Raw genomic sequence first — 20,498 nt, 5'->3', positions numbered from 1 at the left:
AAAAAGAAAATCATTTAATACCACGTGAATCATTTGGAGTAATGAAGAAATGAGGGACTCTCAAGTCTCAACCACTAAGTCATATATAAGGTTATGGTCAAATTACTTGTTAACAACGTAAGGATTCTCTACCCCTTTAGTTTTGTCATTTCTCCCTGAATTGGTAGTACGTATTTTAGTGGGTACGCAGTGTTTTTGTGCAAATGGTGTCAACTTACTGTTGCAACTTAACTCGTACATGAGTTTGGATTTGAGATTGTGTAAACTAATGTTTGCAGTAGTTTTCAAGCAGTGTCAGTTTATTTTGTCTGCATATTTTAGAAATTATTACTATCTACATACATACAAAACTGAGAAAAGCGCAAAGTATGTAAAAATATAATCACTTTCTATGAAACCAAAAGTTGCCAACTGCCTTTCGACATGAATTCTGTCTAGTACAAACAGATATAGCATTTCTAACTTGTCTTTTTCCACCTCTTATTCAGAAGAATAACTATAATATGCACAAGGAATTGATCAAGAATATTTGTTCTGGTATCTGAGAATGCAGGTTCTTTCAGAAAGCCTCTTTTAATTTGTGATTCTTTTGCAGGTGTAATCGAAAAGGACCTGAAAAACACTTCTAGCATCTTTCTCTTTGGGCAGCTTTAGAAGACGAGCTACCGTTTGAAAACCAGCATGTTGCCTAGACAATGAATCTGCCTCAAATTTTGGCTTCACCTCTTGCTTGGGAAGCTTAGGTGGGTTTAATGCCCATTGCATTGCCCAGATTGCCAAAGGACGCATGTAACCCAGTGCTCTGTATCGGCCTTCTGTGTTCCAACCTTCTGGGGTCTGAAAAGCATAGCTGCGAACGAAGAAGAACAATTTAGTAAGCAAGTAATGAGGAAATATCTCACAAACAAAGGGGAAAGAAAAGAACGAAACCATGTCCCCACAATGTGAACATATAAATGTTAAGCTTTAGGCTTCATGCATTTCTTTAGTAGAACAAAATATAATAGAGAAAAATGATTTCTCATACAAGGCTCTCGACAAGCTATGTCCATAAGGACGTCAACATTTCTTCATTTATCCAGGAAGTGGACATACTTTGAATGTTAAGCAAACTACCAAAACTTCAATATCATCAATATATTGCCGAAAGTTCTTGGTCGTAGATATCCTCAGCCATGGTTCCCAATTGACCTCCGAGAGTCAAATACTGATGCCAATGTTACTGGAAAAACTACAATGATAGAGTTGGAGCCTTTTAAGAAGTGTGGGAGAAGAGTTTCTACTGAACAAAAGCTACGGAAGATCTAGGGACAATCGTATTATCTAACAGCCCCAAATAAACACGATAACAAATACTCCATACCCCTAGCTTAGCTAAGGTTTTTGCTCGAATTCTCGTAGTCCAATGACCAAAAGCTTACAGAACATAGATTTTTAAAGTTGAAGTTACCTCAAACAAATGAAGGAAAGAACAGGATCTTCACTTACCCAAAGCCATCTAAAGACCAAACGGTTTCATAGACTCCAGCTGCAGTTTTAAATCCCCTATCCGCCATGTCTTCCTGAATCATGGCTGCAGCTACAGCATATGTAACTCCAGACCATATCTCCCTTGACTGCATACTAGATGAGTCAGGTTCCCCACTGGGCCGCATCCCATTCACTGCTCCTAGCCTCCCATCCTTGACCTTCATGACATTGAAATTGAACACTGTCTCAAGTGCAGTTTTGGCTTTTTCTTCATCAACAATTGGTAGAAGACCACATGCACGAGCATACCTACAAATAAAGCAAATGTGATCATGAAAGAAGAAGAGGCACCATTAGCTTAATCAACTGCGTTACCTATATTGGTATAAATAGATGTCCAGTGTGGAGTGCACATGGGAGAATACATAGGCATGTACTACAGGCGCGAAAAGGAGTGTGCAGAAAAATAATGATTCGATAAACGTAACACATAAATACAAATGTTTAAAAAGGCTTCAGCTATTTGGGTCAAGCAGGGAATACTTGTAATCTGACCTGCAAGGCTACATAGGCCTTTGCCACTGAAGATACAGAAACTGAAATAGATTTACCTTCCCATTTTTGCCGTATACTCATAAATAGAAAAATGATTTATCTTTGTGTCCGTATTTTGCATAATTATAATTCTCAACCTAAGATACATGGACTGGAAGCTGCTAGTAAGGAACTGAAAAAAAAGAAGGGTAACATTCTGTTTCCAATATTTATCCTTTGGTCTTGATATATATATATAGAAGCAAAGGAAGCATTCCGGTGCATACCATTGTCCAGCCAATTGATCAGCTTGAATGGATGAGCTTACGGCACTGCCACTGTTGTCATAGTTAAAGTAAGAACCATTCCATAATTTTTGATAAACTACCTTTGCTTTCTGAAACTTAAACCAAAAGTAGTCCTCAGAACCCTTGTCACCTACTTCTCGAGCTAGGGCTGATGCAGCCTGCAATGCTGCCACCCATAGGCCACCACAGTAAGCACTCACACCAGAGACGGACCATACATCATATGTCTGATCAGGAAATCCTTCATTTTCTATCATCCCATCCCCATCCTTATCAAATTGATCCATGAAAGCCATTGCCATATACACAGATGGCCAAACAGCTTCGGCAAACTTTTTATCACCTGTCGCAACAAAATCCCTGTAAACTTGAAGAACAAACTTTGGGTTCAAATCTTTCCACCGATCTGTGTTATACAGGCAATAGTAATTTACTTCAAACCATGGATCATCCATTCCAATATCATGAGGAAGAGCGCCAAGAACTTTCCTTGTCGCTGACATTCCATCATCCAAGAGCATTCTCTTACTTGGATCGTGCATCATCACAGCAGCTGCAAAGTCTCGTTGTATGCTAAGTTCAAGTTTTGGGAAGAGCATAGTCAAAGCAAAAGATGCATAAAAATGAACATCATATGTGTTACACATATGATATTCAATCCCTTCAAGATAGAGGAACTGGCCAACATTTTCCTCGCCCTTCAGAAGAAGGTTTGTCCCGACAGCAGCATTTACTGAGACAGGAGTGTGAAGTTCCTCAAGCACCGAGCCCATCCTTTCAAGAATGCGAACAGCAGTGTCATCTGAATGGGTTAGATCAGCACTTTCTTTAACATCCGAACTAGATCTATCTATGGAAAACTTTTTCCCAATAGTTGATAAACTTTGAACTGGTGGCAATCCATCTAAAATTTAAAAAGAAAAAGAAAAAAAGAACATGAATCAGCTACATCTAGCTTATTAAAACACCATTAAACCGCATTAAACCAAAGCATACCTGTCCAAATTGCCCCTCCTGCATTTAAATAATAGAGCTCATTGAAGAGAGTTATTGGGTACCTGCAAAATACCGCAGACATTTCTCAAGCCTGGTAATGCATGGTGCACACAAGAAAATGAAAGCTCACCATTCAGGAAGCCTCTTGTCTTCAATAATAGGTTTTTGCCATTCTTCTATTTGTGACTCCCACTGGGTGTGCTCTGAGTTCCCATCAAGAAAAATAAAATTTAAAATAGTGTTCTGGATATGAAATTCTGAGGATCTTAGGAAATTGTAGCAGTAGAAGAAGATAAGGAAAAATATAAATGGAACCCCGTATATCAGAAAGTCCATCTTCAAAGATTAGGAGCACAAGTTGAGAATATGGAGCTTTAATGAAGCTTTACCTTGGATAGCATCATGTGCAATTTTTGCAGCAGCATGACCCATAGTACCATAATGCTTGGTGTAGCGCCTGTTCATAGAGCAACATTAATAAGGACAAGCACCAGAAACATGCTATTTCATGTGTACAAACTAGGTCTAGAAAGTTATAACTACTTGCCTGTGATAAGTTTTACCACTTGCGAAATTAATTTCAGGGCAGGCCCATGCCAATGAGAATGTCGCACTTCTTACATCATCTGCTGGAATAGTTAGTGATGCTGCAACTGCCGCTCCAACAAGTGATCCCGGTTCAGAAGGCATTGACATTTCCTCAGATTGAAGGTTGTCAAAGGATCCATGCTATCAGAACAAGAAATAGGTCAAAGACTGTCAAGAATGATGATTTTTTTTTTTTTCCTTTGATAAGTTTTAATTTTATCAATGAAGGGAAAATCTGTTGTATACAAGCAGAATACAAAAAGTTAGAGAACATACAAAAGAATGATGTTAAAATAGTGACAAGGAAAAAAAGAGGAAAACCAAATGAGAAATAATTTTTCTTCAAACTGTTTCAATATAAAATCATAAGAAGTAAAATAAACTCAACACCGAAAAGAAATTCAAAAAAAGACCATAAAGAACTCATTGTTTGCTGACTCTATAATCTATAAACTAACAATCTTATTCAATACAGCTGATAGATGTCCTCATAAATTATTCAGAAACCTTAGTAATAATGATGTGAGAAAGTGCTTTAGGTACGAAAAGTAAGAAACTAATCGTCCAGCAATAGCTGACACTTCTAACACCAGAAGCATGTTTGAATTTGCACAAGTCCTCCAGGAAGATAGCTCGAAGGAGACAAAATATCAAAGAGCCACACGGAGACAAGAATACAGTTTCAGAGCGTATGATGCAGAGAATGGAATTATGAAGCCACTTCTGCAAGCACCAAGAATAGATTTTAATCTGCAATTAAAATAGGGTTTGGACCTCCTAAAGTAATTTGACACTTCCCTTCTTTCTGTTTCTGGTAATTCAAATAGCTGAATAAATTGAGCTATGAAATCAGTGAAGCCTTTCGGAGGTGTCGGGTGGTTTGGCAACAAAGCATTTCTTATCCTTTTTTCTAGCTTCTTGGCTAAAGAGGAAGAAGTATCATATTAAGGATTTGCTCTCCACAGTTACCAAGTCATGTTGCTCACCATCTGCCTCTTGAGTCCTCTCTCTCTCTCTCTCTTCGAAACCCCCCCGCCAACGACAACGGGGGATTGCTCACTCTATCTGCACTCCTTGAAGTGTGAGAAAAATGGTGTGAGAAAAAAATGGTTCAAGAAAATTTGGAATTAGGGAAGAGAGAGGTATACCTTTTGAAAGTTGAATAATTTTTTTAAGGGAAATTCAGTAATCGGAATTTTAAGATGTCGACAAGTTACGACGTCATCAAAATCTTAACAAGCTCTCACAACTGAGGGGTAGGAAAGAATGAGTCCCATCAAAATTCAAATGATCAAAAGATATTTCAAAGACATATTGTATCTTAAATCAAGGACGTTAGCTAAAAATAGAAATAAACACAAATGATCATCGTAATTCATTAAGTGGGCAATGCATGTGTAATATGCTGGTAGTGAAAAGGTCCAGATTTGGAACTCCGTGAAAATGAATTTGAAAATCATAAACTAGTTAGTCCATTTTTAAGCAATCGCAAACACCTTTTTTACTTCATTCCACATATCTTTTGCTGTAATTCCCTGGGAGTCTCCAGCTATCACAAAGAAAGGGCACTCAGAGACGTGAACTGCATCGTTTTCCTCTGCTGCAACTGCAAAAGTTACAGAAGGCAGTTCTTTGGAAGTCCTGCATTCATAGAGTATGGTAATACAGATTTTCTCGAATTCTTCAAATATGTTCAACTGTGAAAAACTCCAAACCAAGTCTCTCATTTTCTTTTTTTCTTTAACAAGAAGATGAAGCTTACATGTGGTGCAAGAGTACGCCTCGGACTCCATCTTCCGTTCTAAAATCCATCATCAAAGAACCAGTTATTGACAACAAACAAAAGAAGAATTAAATAAATTATTGACAACAAACAAAAGAAGAATTTAACAAGTTATTGACAACAAACAAAAGAAGAAACAAACAAGTTATTGACAACAAACAAAAGAAGAATTTTAGAGAAAAGGTTAAACATTTTCGTTGGTAGATGGGAAGTGTCTCCCTAATACCAAGTAAATATTCCCAAGAAAATAGTCAGTTTTCTGTTTCCTATGTTTTTATGTAAGGTTAATTGGCACATATTTCAAGAATAAAGCTTAAACTTTTAAGTGAAGTGTCTTTAAAGCTAGAGCCCAGATTGATGAGTGAAGTGTGTCCCTTGTACGTTGTCCCAAATCATATTACCCTTTACTATTTGGCATGATCTTTCAGGCTAGGCTTCAAAATGTCTACCTTTTGCTTAAATAGGGAACATCTCGGGACTACGAGCTACTTTTTGATTTTTCACGGACAAAAAAAAAGAGGATGAATCCATATTTAGAAATGTAAAAGTAAGTCCGTCTAACTATTTTTGCATGAATTGTTGGGAAAAGGTTTCAGTTTTAGAAGAGACTAGGGGAGATCTCAGAGAAGAAGGCACACATTTACTTTAGGACATGGTAAAACTGATTAGCAATGTAATAACATTCATAGAGGTAGCAAATAATGTAAGGTTTCAGCTTCAGAAAAGCACGCAACGTCTACTGATAACTGAAAACAGAAGTACAACTAAATATTGGGACTTAAAGGCTAAGTCATAACCTTGCTAAAAGTGATCTGACCTAAACTTTGAATTGAAATGATGGCCAGAAATTCCAGAATCTCCACCAGCAGAGTTCTGGGAACACAAAAAAGACAGAAGAAAAAGATGTTCTACTCACTATCTTCCATTCTTAAGAACGAGTAAATACTAGAACTCCGAAAGATGGAAAGAGATGGATTAGCAGCATTCATAATTTGAATTATGAAATACTGAATAAATCAAAGTCATGCAAGAAAACTTACTGCCCAGGTGAAAAGCAAAGTGACATCTGCAGACGTCTTTCCCAAGTTATGCAGCTGAACAAAAGCAAATTCAACTCGCAAAGTTAATGCTGCAAAATACATCTCTACCAGTAAAAATGAAGGGCTAAAAAGAGGTTTTGAATATTTTCCAACCGTGAAAGTAAAGACTGCTGTTGGTAAGCTGCTCTCTTTGTAGTTGTGGGGGATAAAAGGAGAGATCTGACGGCATACCATCCTGAGTGCTGGATCAGGTTCCCCTTGATAAATATTGAAAATATAAGACAAACCCTTATGAAGCACATCAAACTAGTGAATATATTGGCCAAACATAAAATTACCATCATATACAGTCCACGATCTCGGATAAAGAGCATGATATGTAGAATTTTGGCCACCTAGATTCCAGTCCCAAGATCCTATTCCAGAAGCTGAAGGATCACTGTTTACTCACAAAATATCAATGACAAACCACTGAATATCTTCCAAAAAGATATACTCGAATTAGACACAACTTTTTTTTCCTTCAACTGATTCTTCGATATTTACAAATAACACAACTTTATCATCAAAAAGATTTAAAATAATATCGTGAGAAGGCAAGATGACAGCGAGAAAATTATAAACATCTATGACCACAGAAAAAAATAGTTCCTTACTTTGGAGTTCTGGGGCATAACACAGTAGAGTACTTTTCCCCATTTGGACGTGTAACAAATACCTGCAATAGTAATCCATATTCAAATGAGGCCACGTGCTGAAAACATAACAGCAAATAAAGTTTTCCCTGCTTCTGTTTTGCTCTCTCAGTATCTTCACGTATTCTTCATTAAGATCAGATTTACTCCTGCTATTTCCTCTTTACTGCACATGCAGGCTCTTAATGACTATCAAAATTTGCTGCAGGGACACGTCCCTGCTTGAGCAATTTCTCTTTTCTCTTTCCATCATGAAGTGAAGCTTTGATTTTCACATTTCCTAGACCTTCTTTATTATCCAAGGGAACTGTAATGCATAGGACTGTTTAACTCATTGGTAAACTAAATTTTTCGCATGATCTTTCAAAGTTCACTACTTTTGCATGTATGTACATTGGATCCTACTAAAGTAGACCAAGCTAAAAGCATATCCGAGTATTTTTAGAAGTGAAAGAGCCAAAAACGACAAGGTCAATGGGGCTTAAAGTGAAAAGCAAGAAGTGCACACACTTCTTTGAAATGAAGCGCACAATTTACAAGAATATATAAAATATCAAACATCTATGACTTTGGTAAAACCAAAAATAAATTTCAATTAAACATAACTAATGTCAGTATTCAATATACAAAAATGCAGCTATTAATCCTTCTCCATAAAGTTGAGATTCAAGGAAGCGATGGATTCTCAATGGAATCATTTTGTGCACTTGTTTGAAGTGCAAACTTCTCTAACACACAAGTCTTCACCTATGAAGCGATAACCCCGAACTTCACACTGATTCATCGCCTTAAACGATGACATGATTGCTTTTAATAAGACTGGAACTTACCCTTCAAAAAGATGACTTTCAATGTGAAGTCTACATGACAAACCAAATTCCAAAACCAGTAAAAGTATAAAATAGCCCAAAAGCTGGGCGTTGGAAGCAGGGATTAACAAAGATTGGAAATATATATGTCAAACAAAGACCGTTATAGATAATCAAGGTCAGAAGTAATAAAGGCAAAGTCCATATCCTAGGCCAAAAGTGTTCACATGCCTACTGGGACAATGCATAACAAGATAGCATGATATCATGCACATGAACTATCTCAGCTCTTATAAATTTTCAAGAAAAGGAAATGGCAGAATATAACTGCAAAAAATGCCAGAACCCTTTGCGAACAGCATCTCGTGTAAGGCCTTTTCTCAAGAAATATCCTGTTTAGTGTACAAAAGTGATTGGAATGTTTTATTGATATGATGTGGCAATATCGCATTAATTAAAGTTGAATGCGACCTGGTCATTTGAACTCCTCCATCAAATCTTTTCTTGTTAAAAGGTAGCTCATCTGAAGTATTACTGGAAACAACATACACGTTTGAAATGCAAAGCTCTTAACAGCTATATAGTCACACTTCATAGAACTTACGGAAAATTGGTTTGGCAGAACTGGTTTATCTTCACATATCCTAGGAAATAGTTGCCAGCGCAGAAATTCACCTTTGAAGCTTCTTCCTATGCTTCCTGCACTGAAATTTTCGCCTTTTATACAACAGATACTAATTCAGTTGAACTGACTGGAACAGATCAGCAATAGATCACATATCTTCTTAAACAAACAGTGCATAGACACGTTGGACAAATAAATTCTTGCTCATCCATCTTACAGATTTTAATGAGAGCAGACAGTGTACCGACAACACGAAAATGTACTATAATTTTGTACTGAGAGAATGAATCATCATGCAATTATGACGAAAATGTTAATATTTAAGATAGTAACAGCAGATGCAGCAACTTTTTACTTTGACTAAGCAAAAGATTCTGATGCTACAGCAACTACTTCTCTTGGAAAAAAAGCTGTTTAATATCTAGCACCATACCCCATACCACCAATAGGAACTCCTTGGCATGATGAGTAGACCCTTTTTATGAAAGGATTGATAAACAAAGCATCCTGCAACACGAAATATATTGAGAAGAGTGCATCTCCTAATCAGAAAAATGATAATACTTAAACTTGAAACCAAAAGAATTCACCTTCCCTTTGGCTTTTTCTTCTTGTAGATATCTCCATAGACGGAAACCTAGTGGAGCCTACAAGAAACAAAAAGCACCACAAGAAAACAAATAAAGAGTTCAAGGTGAAAAGTAAGAAAATCTTCACAGGTATCACAATACCAACTTAGGCCCCTGGTGCATGCATTTTCATGTAGTTATGCTGTTATTTGATAACACGTCTAACTAGCTCTAAGTTCATGCATGGAATTAAATTACAGTTTGCTTCAAATACTTCTGTGGACAGGTAATTAAGTCAGCGTCATAGAGACATGAGTAGGATTGACTTAGACACAACATCTAGGATTACATCAGCAAAACTCCCAAAAAGCTAAAACGGTTATCACTTGACTCCTAATTTGATCTAAAGGCTCGAAAACACGCAGCTTCACTGTATCAAACAAAAGTATAAGCTCCTGAAGTTCTAAATTATTTCTCAATATGTTCGACCGCTAAATCTGGTGAAATGAAGGTTTGCACCAACAGTTAAACCATGAAAATCGGAGTTTATTCACATACCAGAGATACCATTTCTTTCAGCTTAAGATTGAATTCTGAAAGGGAAATATCATCGCAGTTTAACTTGCGCTGCCAAGTCAAAGATGGAAGTTTCGCTGGGTCAACCTTGACCTGGAGAAAGGGGGGAAAGGAAGCAGAACACTAGTTAAAAGAATTACCTAAATTAATGAACTCCATCTAGACTTGCCCATCAGCCTATGATTTGGAATAAATGGACAAGCTTTCTTACTATGACATAACTGACAAAAGATACTTAACCAATAAAAAAAGGAAAAATATTATCAAAGGGAAATGGACAACAAAGATCCAAAGTATCTGCGTTCTATAAATTGCACGTAACTATGTAAGCATACGGTTGAGAATTTATTCGTAGGTTCCATGTTGGTGCTACATACAAAGGCCTCAAAACCACAATTTATTTTCATATCGAATATGGTTGTATAAGTAGCTTCTCATAGGCAACAGAAACACACTAGATGAGGCAGTCATTTTCAGAATTAATGGGCCCAAATTAGAAGACTTTTTCTAGGCAAAATTAAAAGATAAATCATGGACAAAAACCTTTGCGTTTATTATGCAAACTCAAACAGAAAAACCAGACAATTCAGAACCAAAAAGCTTAAGACCAGTGTCCAGGTACAATTTCTTAAAGGAACTTGAGTAACAAAACTAAGAACAAATAATTAATCAATTATTCAAAAATCTTAAGGCATAGGCATTTAAGGCGCAGTCTACATTAAGGCACCAAAGGGTATCACACAAGCCTATGATCACTATAGAGTCTTGATGTGTAGCAGCCTAAAACACAACATACCTGAGTGACAAAAGTGACAGAAATAAACATAAACAGAATTTTGTAACCAAATAGTTCATATAGAGTTCATTATTTGCCAAATTTTATGCTCTAAATACACAAAACTGAAATTGACGGAGCTCATAAGATCAATTCTTTTCTAACCAAATCATACAAAACACAACACTCACTCTTCACGGAATATTTTGTTTTCATCTAGTATAATTCTTTCTAACTAGTAATCCAGTAATCCGCGATGCTTCAATGGATTTTGGCCACTATCAGAAGTATTACAATGGCTATTGTTATTAATCATAAATAAGAGCAAATACAGGATACAAGCCTTGATCATGGTAAAGTGCTTTCAGTTAAGGGACCTAATGAAGGCGCCACAATTGTGCCTTTTTCCACCTGAGGTATATGTGGTTCATCGACTTTCCCATGCTATCAACTTTAAATTGGAGAAAAGAGAAAGAAGCTACAATAAACAATGAACAGCCCCTCACAGTACCACTATAGCAGGGACAGCAAGTGTGTACCTCGCGATGCTTACAATATTCTCCTTCTCCTTCATCAAATCCATTAATCAACATATCTCCTGTATTAAACCAAGAAATATGATGTTAGTATATTGTCAGTATATACAATAGACCCTTGTGGTCCTGCCCTTCCCCGGACCCCGTGCATAGCTGGAGCTTAGTGCACCGGGCTGCCCTTCTTCTTTTTTTTTTTTTTTTTTTCAAAAAAAAGTTCTGTTACAGCAAGAAGCAGGGTTTAATGCTACTGGTAAAAGAATGCATATTTCAATAAGATCAAATGTTATCATCATTTCTCTATATTGCCATCTACCAACAAGTTGCAAGCAATTTTTCAGACTTCAGCGGTAGAAAAAAGTCTTAAATCTAGGCTATATTGACAAAGCTTTATGCACATCAGCTGTTTGAAAGTCTGACAAGTTTTACACTTCACCACAAGAATCTAGTCCGCGAGGAGAATGAATTTCGCACTATCAGCTAGTTGAATAGTCTAACATGTTTCACACTTCATCAGTAGAAGAAAGTCTCTAATTAGTTTATATAAAATAATATTTACGAACTATCAACTAGTTCAATATTCTAATGTACTTCACACTTCACCAGAAGAAGAATGTCTCTTATTTAGACTATATGGACAAAAGTTTAACGCACCATCGACTTTCCAAAAGTCTAACAAGTTTTTCTTAATAAATAAAAGTCCAACATGAAGTTTCTATTGAAACAAAGTGAAAATCATCTTGGAACAATTCATATAGAAAGTAAAATAATCTATTGGCAGGAGACAGCTAATGTGAAGCCTTACCTAATTTCTCCTTAAGCTTCTGCATTCCCACTAAGTGCTGTTAGGAGAAAGGAAATCTCGCCAATCTAGGTATACAACCAGAGTGATAGCAATCAAACTGCTGCTGTTGTATTTCTTAGAGCAATTACATTTTCGAAATAAAAGCTTTATAGGATTTGCAACTTTCCATTTTCAAACAATTTGCACAAAAGCAACAACTACACCTTGTTCAGTGACCTTGAATATTTACATCGCCAATGGAAATAGTGATTTACGTTGTGCAAGACCATGTTTCAATATACCAGGAGAAGTATTTGATTTTAGCGCACTCTTCTACATGATTATGATATCCTAAGAGCACCCATCCTTCCTAGTCCAAAATGGGGCTTATCGGGGTAAGAAGTGTTCCTCCTGACCAGATGAAGAGAGTGGACACATACCCTATACAGATTTTCTTGCATTTATGCAAAGAGATTATTTCCACACATACATCACCAAAATTGTCTAGAAATGGTGCACTCGGTTAAGTAAAAATTTGATGCCGGCAATACAACAAATAAGGTTCCAATTTATCTGAGGAGCAGCAATTGTCAGCCTTTCATTTCTCATTGCAAATTTCTTTTCTTCTAATAAAACATACTATTGATACTTTAGCCAAAAAATATAGTATGCATATATAGTTTTGCATACATAGCACTTCCATTTACGCTGATCAACAACAGCGCCTGTACTTACAAGATTATCCCCCAAAGCATTCAACAGCAAGCCATTCAATTTCAAATTTGTAGCATCAAATATTACATACTCAGAAGTCAAATCAAAAGGGAAAAAAAAAAAGGCTGCAAAAGATTAAATTTTTAAACTCAGATTTATGAGTATTGTTTATTTAATGCATAGAAAGCACTTTCATAGTGCTTGTACTTACAAGATAATCCTGATAAGTATTCAACAGTGAGCAATTCAATCTCAAATTTATAGCATCATATATCACAAAATTGAGAAGTCAAATGAAAAGAGTAATAAAAGAATGCAGCACAAGATTAAAGTTATAATTCATCAGCTTTGATGTTTTTTGAAATGCATGAACAACAAATGGATGAGAAAGAGCCCTAACCTGAAAAAGAAGTTGAATCAGTCATAGTTCAGGATACAACAAGCATGGAAAATAGACGTTTGTGTAGCCTTTTTTGCCATCTGCTATTGGAGATCTTTATGTATTCTCTGTAAAGTTAAAAGTCCTTAAAGTTTTGACTTTTGCCCCTTAAACTTCTTTCTTTGATGAATCAGACCCTTTGACTATTTGCTTTTTGTTTTTTAGCATATCCCAAGACATTTTCTAATTCCTACTTTATGTTATTTTGATGAGATCGACAATCTTTAATATTTTGGTCTTCATCACGTTGACAATGATTTGACATTATTTAAGGTACAAGGTGCAATTGCGTAAACAATAAAGCGTTACGGAATCTTTTTAACTTTTGACAAAACTTTGAATCGTTCGTAATTCTGATATATCATATGTATGGCTATATTCCTATTCTTTTCGTTCTAAATATTGAAACATATGCTAATATGAAGTCACATGACTATTATTCAATTTTTTAAATTTCACCTTGTTGTTTTTTATATACTAATCAATAAACAACAAATGAGAAAAAGAAATTTTGGAAATAATAATTCAAGTAAAGAAATATAAATTTATGTGTTTTTCGTGTATTTACTAATTTTTCTTATTTTAATGTTTAATTATAAATAGTAAAAATAAAGTTAGAATAACAAATATCGCACATTTGTTTATTATTAATGCATACTTTTATTCGTGTATTTTGAAAATTTTATTTATTTTAAACCCACTTTATATTTAATGTTTTTGATTTCTATAATTTTCAATATTTAAATAATTCAAATTTGTAATCTAATTCTTGATCCACTTGTCACCATTTCAAATAAAACATATTTCCTCAGCTGCTTTTTTTTTTTTCAAATTGTTTTAATTTCATTGGAGCATTAAAATTCCATTTTTTTTTTCTTGATTAAAAATTTCTCTAAAAAGAAAGCCAACCTCTCTAACACCCATTTTTCTTGGCGGAGATAGGCACCCCCGCCGTCCCACTTCAAAGATCTATTTAAATATATTGCGTTTTTTTAAAATTAATTATTAATGATTAAAAATTTAAAAAATTATTAGCTTTATTATAACATTATCTTCATTATCTTTTATGAAGTATTATTATTATAGGATATATATATATTTTATTTTTTTTATTATTATTATCATTATTATTAAAATGTGTTATTATTAAAATTAATTTTTAATGACTAAAAATTCAAAAACACGCATTTTCTAATAAAGAAATATATTATAGCAAAAAAAGATTTATTTTCATTAAATACTAATAAATACATATTTTATATTTGGGGATATTTTAGCACACTGGAAGATTAATTTAAAATGGGTCTCTTATTTAAATTTAGAAGCCAAACAAATTTCTTCCATGAGATGGTCCCCCTTTTCAACCAATTCGGCCAAAGAAAATTGACCCAAATTTTTCAAGAATGGATGAGCTCTTTAGGTTTTCATCCTTTTATTATTTCACTTGATCTCTCTCTCTGCTCTCTCATCTCTCCGGACTCACTTTTCATCAAAAAGAAATGAGCAAAAGAAAGAACTTCTCACTGGAAGAACCATATGAGATGGTCCCCCTTTTTTTTTTTTCCTGTTTGGCTGCTATGTGATGTTTTGCTTATTTGCCTCTTTAGACAAGACAACTTCAGACACATCAAAGAAGCAAATCATGTTCTTGGTGATTCAAGTTCTGTTTTTTGGTTAGATATATTGTAGCTTTTCCTTCCTCTTTTTTCTTGGTGCGTGTGGCACTGGACCATGAACAATTACCAAGAGAAGGTAAAAAGTATCTTTGAAATTTTAGATATTTGCTTAGTCCAAGGTCAAATGAAATAATAATTCAAAATTTAAGAAATCAAAATTACGATGTAATAGATTTTTTCCGATTATCTTTAATTTAATGTCTAGTTAGGATTCATAGTTAAATTAATATAGGTATAGATTTTCTTATTTTGATTTAAAGTAGGTTTTATACTATTATAAATTTGAGCATATTCTAGTTTAAATCCTATACGATAAGTATTTGAATTACCTATTTTTATAACAAGAGAGAAGCCTATTTGAACAATATCATTTATAAAGTATTTTCATAGACTCTGACTTATGAATAAGTCCGTATACTTGAAGGGAATCGATTGCTAATATCTCTTATTCTTTCTTGTTCTCTCTTGTTATGAAAATAACTAGTATCACCTATATTTATAATAGTATGAAACCCACTTTAACTCAAAACAGGAAAACATATTCCTATATTAATTTGACCACAAATCCTAACTAGACATGAATTAAGATACCAAATCCTAATCAATTTTGGTTTCCTATAATTTTGAATTCTTATTTCCAACATTCTCCCGTAATTCAAATTTGTATATCTAATTCTTGATCCACTTGTCACCATCTTCAAATAGCTGGAACACATGTTTCCAATCCATCAATTAAGCTGTTGAAGACTTTCTTCTTCAACAAATATAAACCTCATGAAGATCTTTCCAATTTGTTGAAGCACTTTCTCTTCAACCTTCAATTGTTGACGCATTTTCTCTTCAACTTTCACAATCGTTTGAGCACTTTCTCTCTAATATTTCAATTTTATTGATGCATTTTCTCATCAACCTTCAATTGATTCCAAATGAATTAGTAAGTTTTACTTTCTATTCAACCTTCATAATCATATTTAATTTGTACATGAATAATTAATTGGCGAAAAATGGCAAGACTTTCTCTCCAACATTCCAATTTATAAACTCAAGCATATTTTATGGATAACACTTTCCATCAACCTTCAATTGTCAATGAACATCTCATCATTGAGTTCTTTCTTTAACCTTTTTAATATATTTTATAAATCGTATTTAGCATTTTCTCTCCAACATTCCAATTTTTTTTTCATTTGAAGTTTCCTTTTATGTTCTTATATTTTGAATTTTTATTTAAAGCTTCTTATATATGCAAATTATTATATTTTCTCTAAATTCTATCTTAAGCAACATTCTTATATTTTCTTAAAAACCTTAGTAACATTTCTTAGACTCTTTTTCTTAAAATTTCAGGTATCTTATTTAGCATTAATCAATTCTCTCTAACACCCATTTTTTTTAGGATAATATAGAACTTGGAATCATTTGTGTTTCTATGTTTTATTTTAAATGCTTTAAAACCTTCTTAGTTAATAATTAGGTGCAATTCTTAAAATCTCTCCAACTTCCAATAGCTGATGCACTTCTCATCAACATTCATTATTTTTTTCTTCGTTGTGTTGGAGCACTTCTCTCCAACTTCCTTCTCATTAACATTCTAATTTTGTTGATTTTTTCTCTGCCTCTGTGCCATATTTGCTTGCACCTTTTTAAACATGCAATATTTTTTTCAATCATTATATTCTCAAAGATGATTATTGTTCATGACTATATTAGTGGCCCGACGTTTGCCAACATAATCATTGGCTAGACGGACGTCATATGTGAGTTACTGCCGCCCGCCGGCAGCGGAAGCTCTTTAATTCTCTACCAGGATTGTAGAAGCTCTGCCAATTTGAAAGAGAATATTTTATTGATAAACTTTATGAAATCAACAAAATTAGAATGTTGATAAGTGCATCAACTTTTAGAAGTTGGAGAGAAGTGCTCCAACACAACTAAGAAAAAAGATAATAGGTGTTGATGAGAAGTGCATCAACTATTAGAAGTTGAAGAGAAGTGCTCCAACACAACCAAGAAAAAAAATATAATGGGTGTTGATGAGAAGTGTATTAACTATTGGATGTTGGAGAGATGTGCTACAACACAACCAAGGAAAAAAATAATAGGAGTTGGAGAGAAGTGCTCCAACAATTGAAGGTTGAAGAGAAAGTGCTTCAACAATTGAAGGTTGAAGAGAAAGTGCTTCAACAATTGAAGGTTGATGAGAAAGTGCATCAACAAACTGGAATGTTGGAGAGAAAGTGCTCCAACGATTGTGAAGGTTGAAGAGAAAGTGCTTCAACAATTGAAGGTTGAAGAGAAAGTGCTTCAACAAATTGGAAGATGGTAGTGCTTCAACAAATTGGAAGATGGTGAGTGACGGTTGAAGAGAAAGTGCTTCAACAATTGATGGGCTGGAAACAAGTGCCTCGGCTTAAAGATGGTGACAAGTGGATCAAGAATTAGATATACAATTTTGAATTACGGAGAATGTTGGAAATAAAATTTCAAAATTGTAGGAAACCAAAATTGGTTAGGATTTAGTATTTTAATTCATGTATTGTTACACCTTGGAATTTCGTGTCGCTCGCATTATGAACATGCCAATGTAAATCTAAAGTGGACATGAAGCCCTTATAAGGTGAAGAAGGATGTTTGATGATTCTAATTAAGATTCCAAAGGCATTTGAGGCTAAAGAAGTAAGTTCGGCGGAGAAAGTTAAGGTCGAGCCATGTTTTGGGAAATTTCATATTATTTGAGCTATGCATTGCCTAGCATCACCTTGAGGAAGAGATATGAGGTCCCTTAGATGGTGAATGAAGTATTATATAAGTGTCAATAAGGTTCTATAAGGATTGGAGGTTGAACGAATCGACGAGAATAAGTTTCGAAAAATATGGGTTGTACGGCCGTTTATACGGACCGTATAATTTATACGGCCCGTATAATGGTCCGTAGAATACTTCCAGAGAAGGGTGAATCCCTAGTGGGATTATATGGTCCAATTATACGGCCCGTATAATTGGCCGTATATCCGGGTCGGGCCAGCTTTTCTAAATTTTATATATATCCGACCCTTACACTTTTATTTCATTTTTCACCTTTCCCAAACCCTTGAGAGCTCTAGAACCTTCCCATACATATATTGGACCAAACCCAAGAGAAATCAAAGATCAAATAGCAAGAATTAAGAGATTCAAGTGTTGGGAGACTCACTAGGGTTTGTAGGATTCAAGAATTCCTTGGGTGTTGAAGTTAGGGTTTCACTCAAGTTGGTAACTTGATCCAAAGCTCATTCCTATGAGATAAAAGGTTAGTTTTCATGTCTATTTCATGTTATTAAGCATGCTTGGTTGTTGAATAACTTGGGTGAGGGAAGAAAGTAGAAGATGAAACTCAAACATAGATTCAATGAAATTGTGAGTAGTAAATTAACTTGAGTCATAATTCTTAGTATGCTATGAGTATAATCTTGTTGAGGGGAGATACTAATGATGTTGAGGAAGTATTGTATGTAAGCGAATGTGGTGTTGTGTTGTAGCTATTGTTATGGATGACCTTAAAAAAAAGGAGTTTTGAGGATTGGACAATGCTTAACTTGAAAGAAGCCTCTTGATTATGATATTATGGATGTTGCTATTGATGTTTGGGATTTGTCATTTATATGGAGAAAGTCAATAAAACGAAGGAAATTCTGCCCAAATTCCGTTAGCCATTAGTTGCTTTAGTAAACTTAATCATGCTTTCAATGACCTAACCTTAGTATGAATCCTCTTAAATGTAGAGTCGCGAGATTGGAAGGAGAACGTTTAGTCATTAAGAAGACAAAAGGTATGTTAAGGCTATCCTTCTTTTCATTTTGGCATGATCCTTATGATATAAACGAACGAACGAATGAACGAGCTTCCATATTACTCTACTCTTAGAAGCATTAGAAGTATTTCAGTCTTTGATGTCCCTATACCCCGTATGATTGTTCCTTCTGTTCATGGGTCTTGAGATTACTTATGTTGATGATGTTAGCTCAAAAGTTGCCCATCGGAGGTAATATGACCTTATGTCACTCCGAGAGTTCTATGTATACATTTCAGTTACGCATTGCATTCATATACATATGCATATTGACCCATGACCAGAAAGCGTTATATACGTGTACATTATATGTACATGGGGCATGGGAAAATCGATAAGCTTTATATACGCATTACCACCTGATCAGCTGGTGCACCTTGAGGATGATATATGAATCGGGTCGTACGTTTCTCGGCATTATTATATGATATATGGATCGGGCCGTACGTTTCTCGGCATTATTATATGGGATATGGATCGGTTGAACGTTCCTCAAGACTATGACCTATATTTATATACGAGCATGATTATCATTGAGAGCATGCATTATGCGCCCGCGAGGCATGGTCGATTATACGATACTTATTCATACAAATCTATGCGTACGATCGGTTTAGCTTTGAGTTCCGCATTTCGTTCATGATTCTCATGCTTATACTTATGTTACTCTTATGCCTTACATGCTCGCACATTATCCGTCCCGAATCCCCTATTGCTCGGGGGGGCCATGCCCGCAGTGTTCGGTGTAGTAGACGACGTGGTCCGGCTCGCAGGACCTCTATATTCAACAAGGTCGTCGGTGCGCTCCATTTGATCCGGAGTCCGCCTATTTTGATATGCCATTCTTTGGAGATGTATATGCATATGGGTATGACGGGGCCCTGTCCCGTCCTTTCTGATTTTCTCATCCAGTAGAGGTCTGTAGACAGGTGTATGTGTATGTCAGATATTGTAGCATTTTCGGCTCCTATTTTTTTTTTTGTGTACAGTATATGTAGCGGCCTAGTTGGCTTGCACTGTTCTTTCAGCTTGTATGTATGTAAATGTATGGGCCCTTGATGATCAGATAAGAGTATAGGGGTGTTTGGTCACTAGAGGTCAGACACCCGTCACGACTCATCGGTTTGGGTCGTGACATGTCTAGTTAGGATTTATAGTCAAATTAGTATAGAAATAGATTTTCTTGTTTTGAGTTAAAGTAAGTTTCATGCTATTATATAAATAGGGGTGCTACTAGCTATTTTCATAAAAAGAGAAAAAAAGAAAAAACAAGAAATATTGTAGAGATTCATAAAATTTATCAATATTTTGAATATTATAAAGTAGAAATTCATAGAGTCTATCAATAAAATATTTTCCTTCGAAATCCCTCTAGAGGATTACAATTGCTAAATTACAGACCCAATTTTACTCCTAGTTAATGTGTCATTTATAACGATCACACGTACATTTTTTTGGGCGGCTGCTCGCATGCTTCTACTTATTTTGTTCTTGTAGCATAGATCCATTGACTTATTCTCACCTTATTTTTAACAATTAAGATTCCTTTTGTCGTCCCACCATCTTAATTACTTTAGTCGGCCTTGTTTGCTGCTGCCCATTATAACATTCTTTCGATGTTGTTGCATGTACCTGGTGGTAGAAGGTGAGAATTAAAGAAATACAAACCGACAATAATCTTTTAGCAGTAAAGGTTGACAAAATGTTTATACCATAGTAAATGAACAGATTATACACTTAACAAAGGAAAATGAC

At 35.0% G+C, this 20,498-nt stretch overlaps 1 protein-coding gene across 4 annotated transcripts; it reads right to left on the bottom strand.

The window, feature by feature from the left end:
• Nucleotides 1–367: 367 nt before the first annotated feature.
• Nucleotides 368–13,296, bottom strand: LOC132064518 (uncharacterized). Of its 4 annotated transcripts, XM_059457519.1 has the most exons (21): nt 13,200–13,287; nt 12,107–12,171; nt 11,308–11,366; nt 9,976–10,086; nt 9,439–9,495; nt 9,282–9,355; nt 8,828–8,927; nt 7,376–7,437; nt 7,058–7,158; nt 6,873–6,976; nt 6,720–6,773; nt 6,497–6,552; nt 5,659–5,697; nt 5,393–5,537; nt 3,856–4,037; nt 3,698–3,765; nt 3,439–3,511; nt 3,309–3,370; nt 2,292–3,216; nt 1,489–1,779; nt 368–850 (listed from the first exon to the last, which is right to left on the bottom strand). In XM_059457519.1, exons 2-21 carry the CDS (start codon nt 12,129–12,131, stop codon nt 574–576), a joined length of 2,865 nt encoding a protein of 954 aa, XP_059313502.1. In that variant the 5' UTR covers nt 12,132–12,171; nt 13,200–13,287; the 3' UTR covers nt 368–573. The 4 variants fall into 4 exon arrangements, with proteins under 4 accessions (XP_059313502.1, XP_059313501.1, XP_059313503.1 ...); XM_059457518.1 differs by lacking the exon at nt 12,107–12,171 and having other exon boundaries at nt 13,200–13,296; XM_059457520.1 differs by lacking the exons at nt 9,439–9,495; nt 9,976–10,086; nt 11,308–11,366; nt 12,107–12,171; nt 13,200–13,287 and having other exon boundaries at nt 7,058–7,135; nt 9,282–9,319.
• Between the last annotated feature and the right edge of the window lie 7,202 nt (nt 13,297–20,498).

The sequence above is a fragment of the Lycium ferocissimum genome, chromosome 7 (genome assembly GCF_029784015.1).
Source record: "Lycium ferocissimum isolate CSIRO_LF1 chromosome 7, AGI_CSIRO_Lferr_CH_V1, whole genome shotgun sequence".
NCBI classification, from domain to species: Eukaryota; Viridiplantae; Streptophyta; class Magnoliopsida; order Solanales; family Solanaceae; genus Lycium; species Lycium ferocissimum.
Note: the sequence above shows the minus strand (reverse complement) of the source record. Positions and strands in the feature narration are given on the sequence as shown.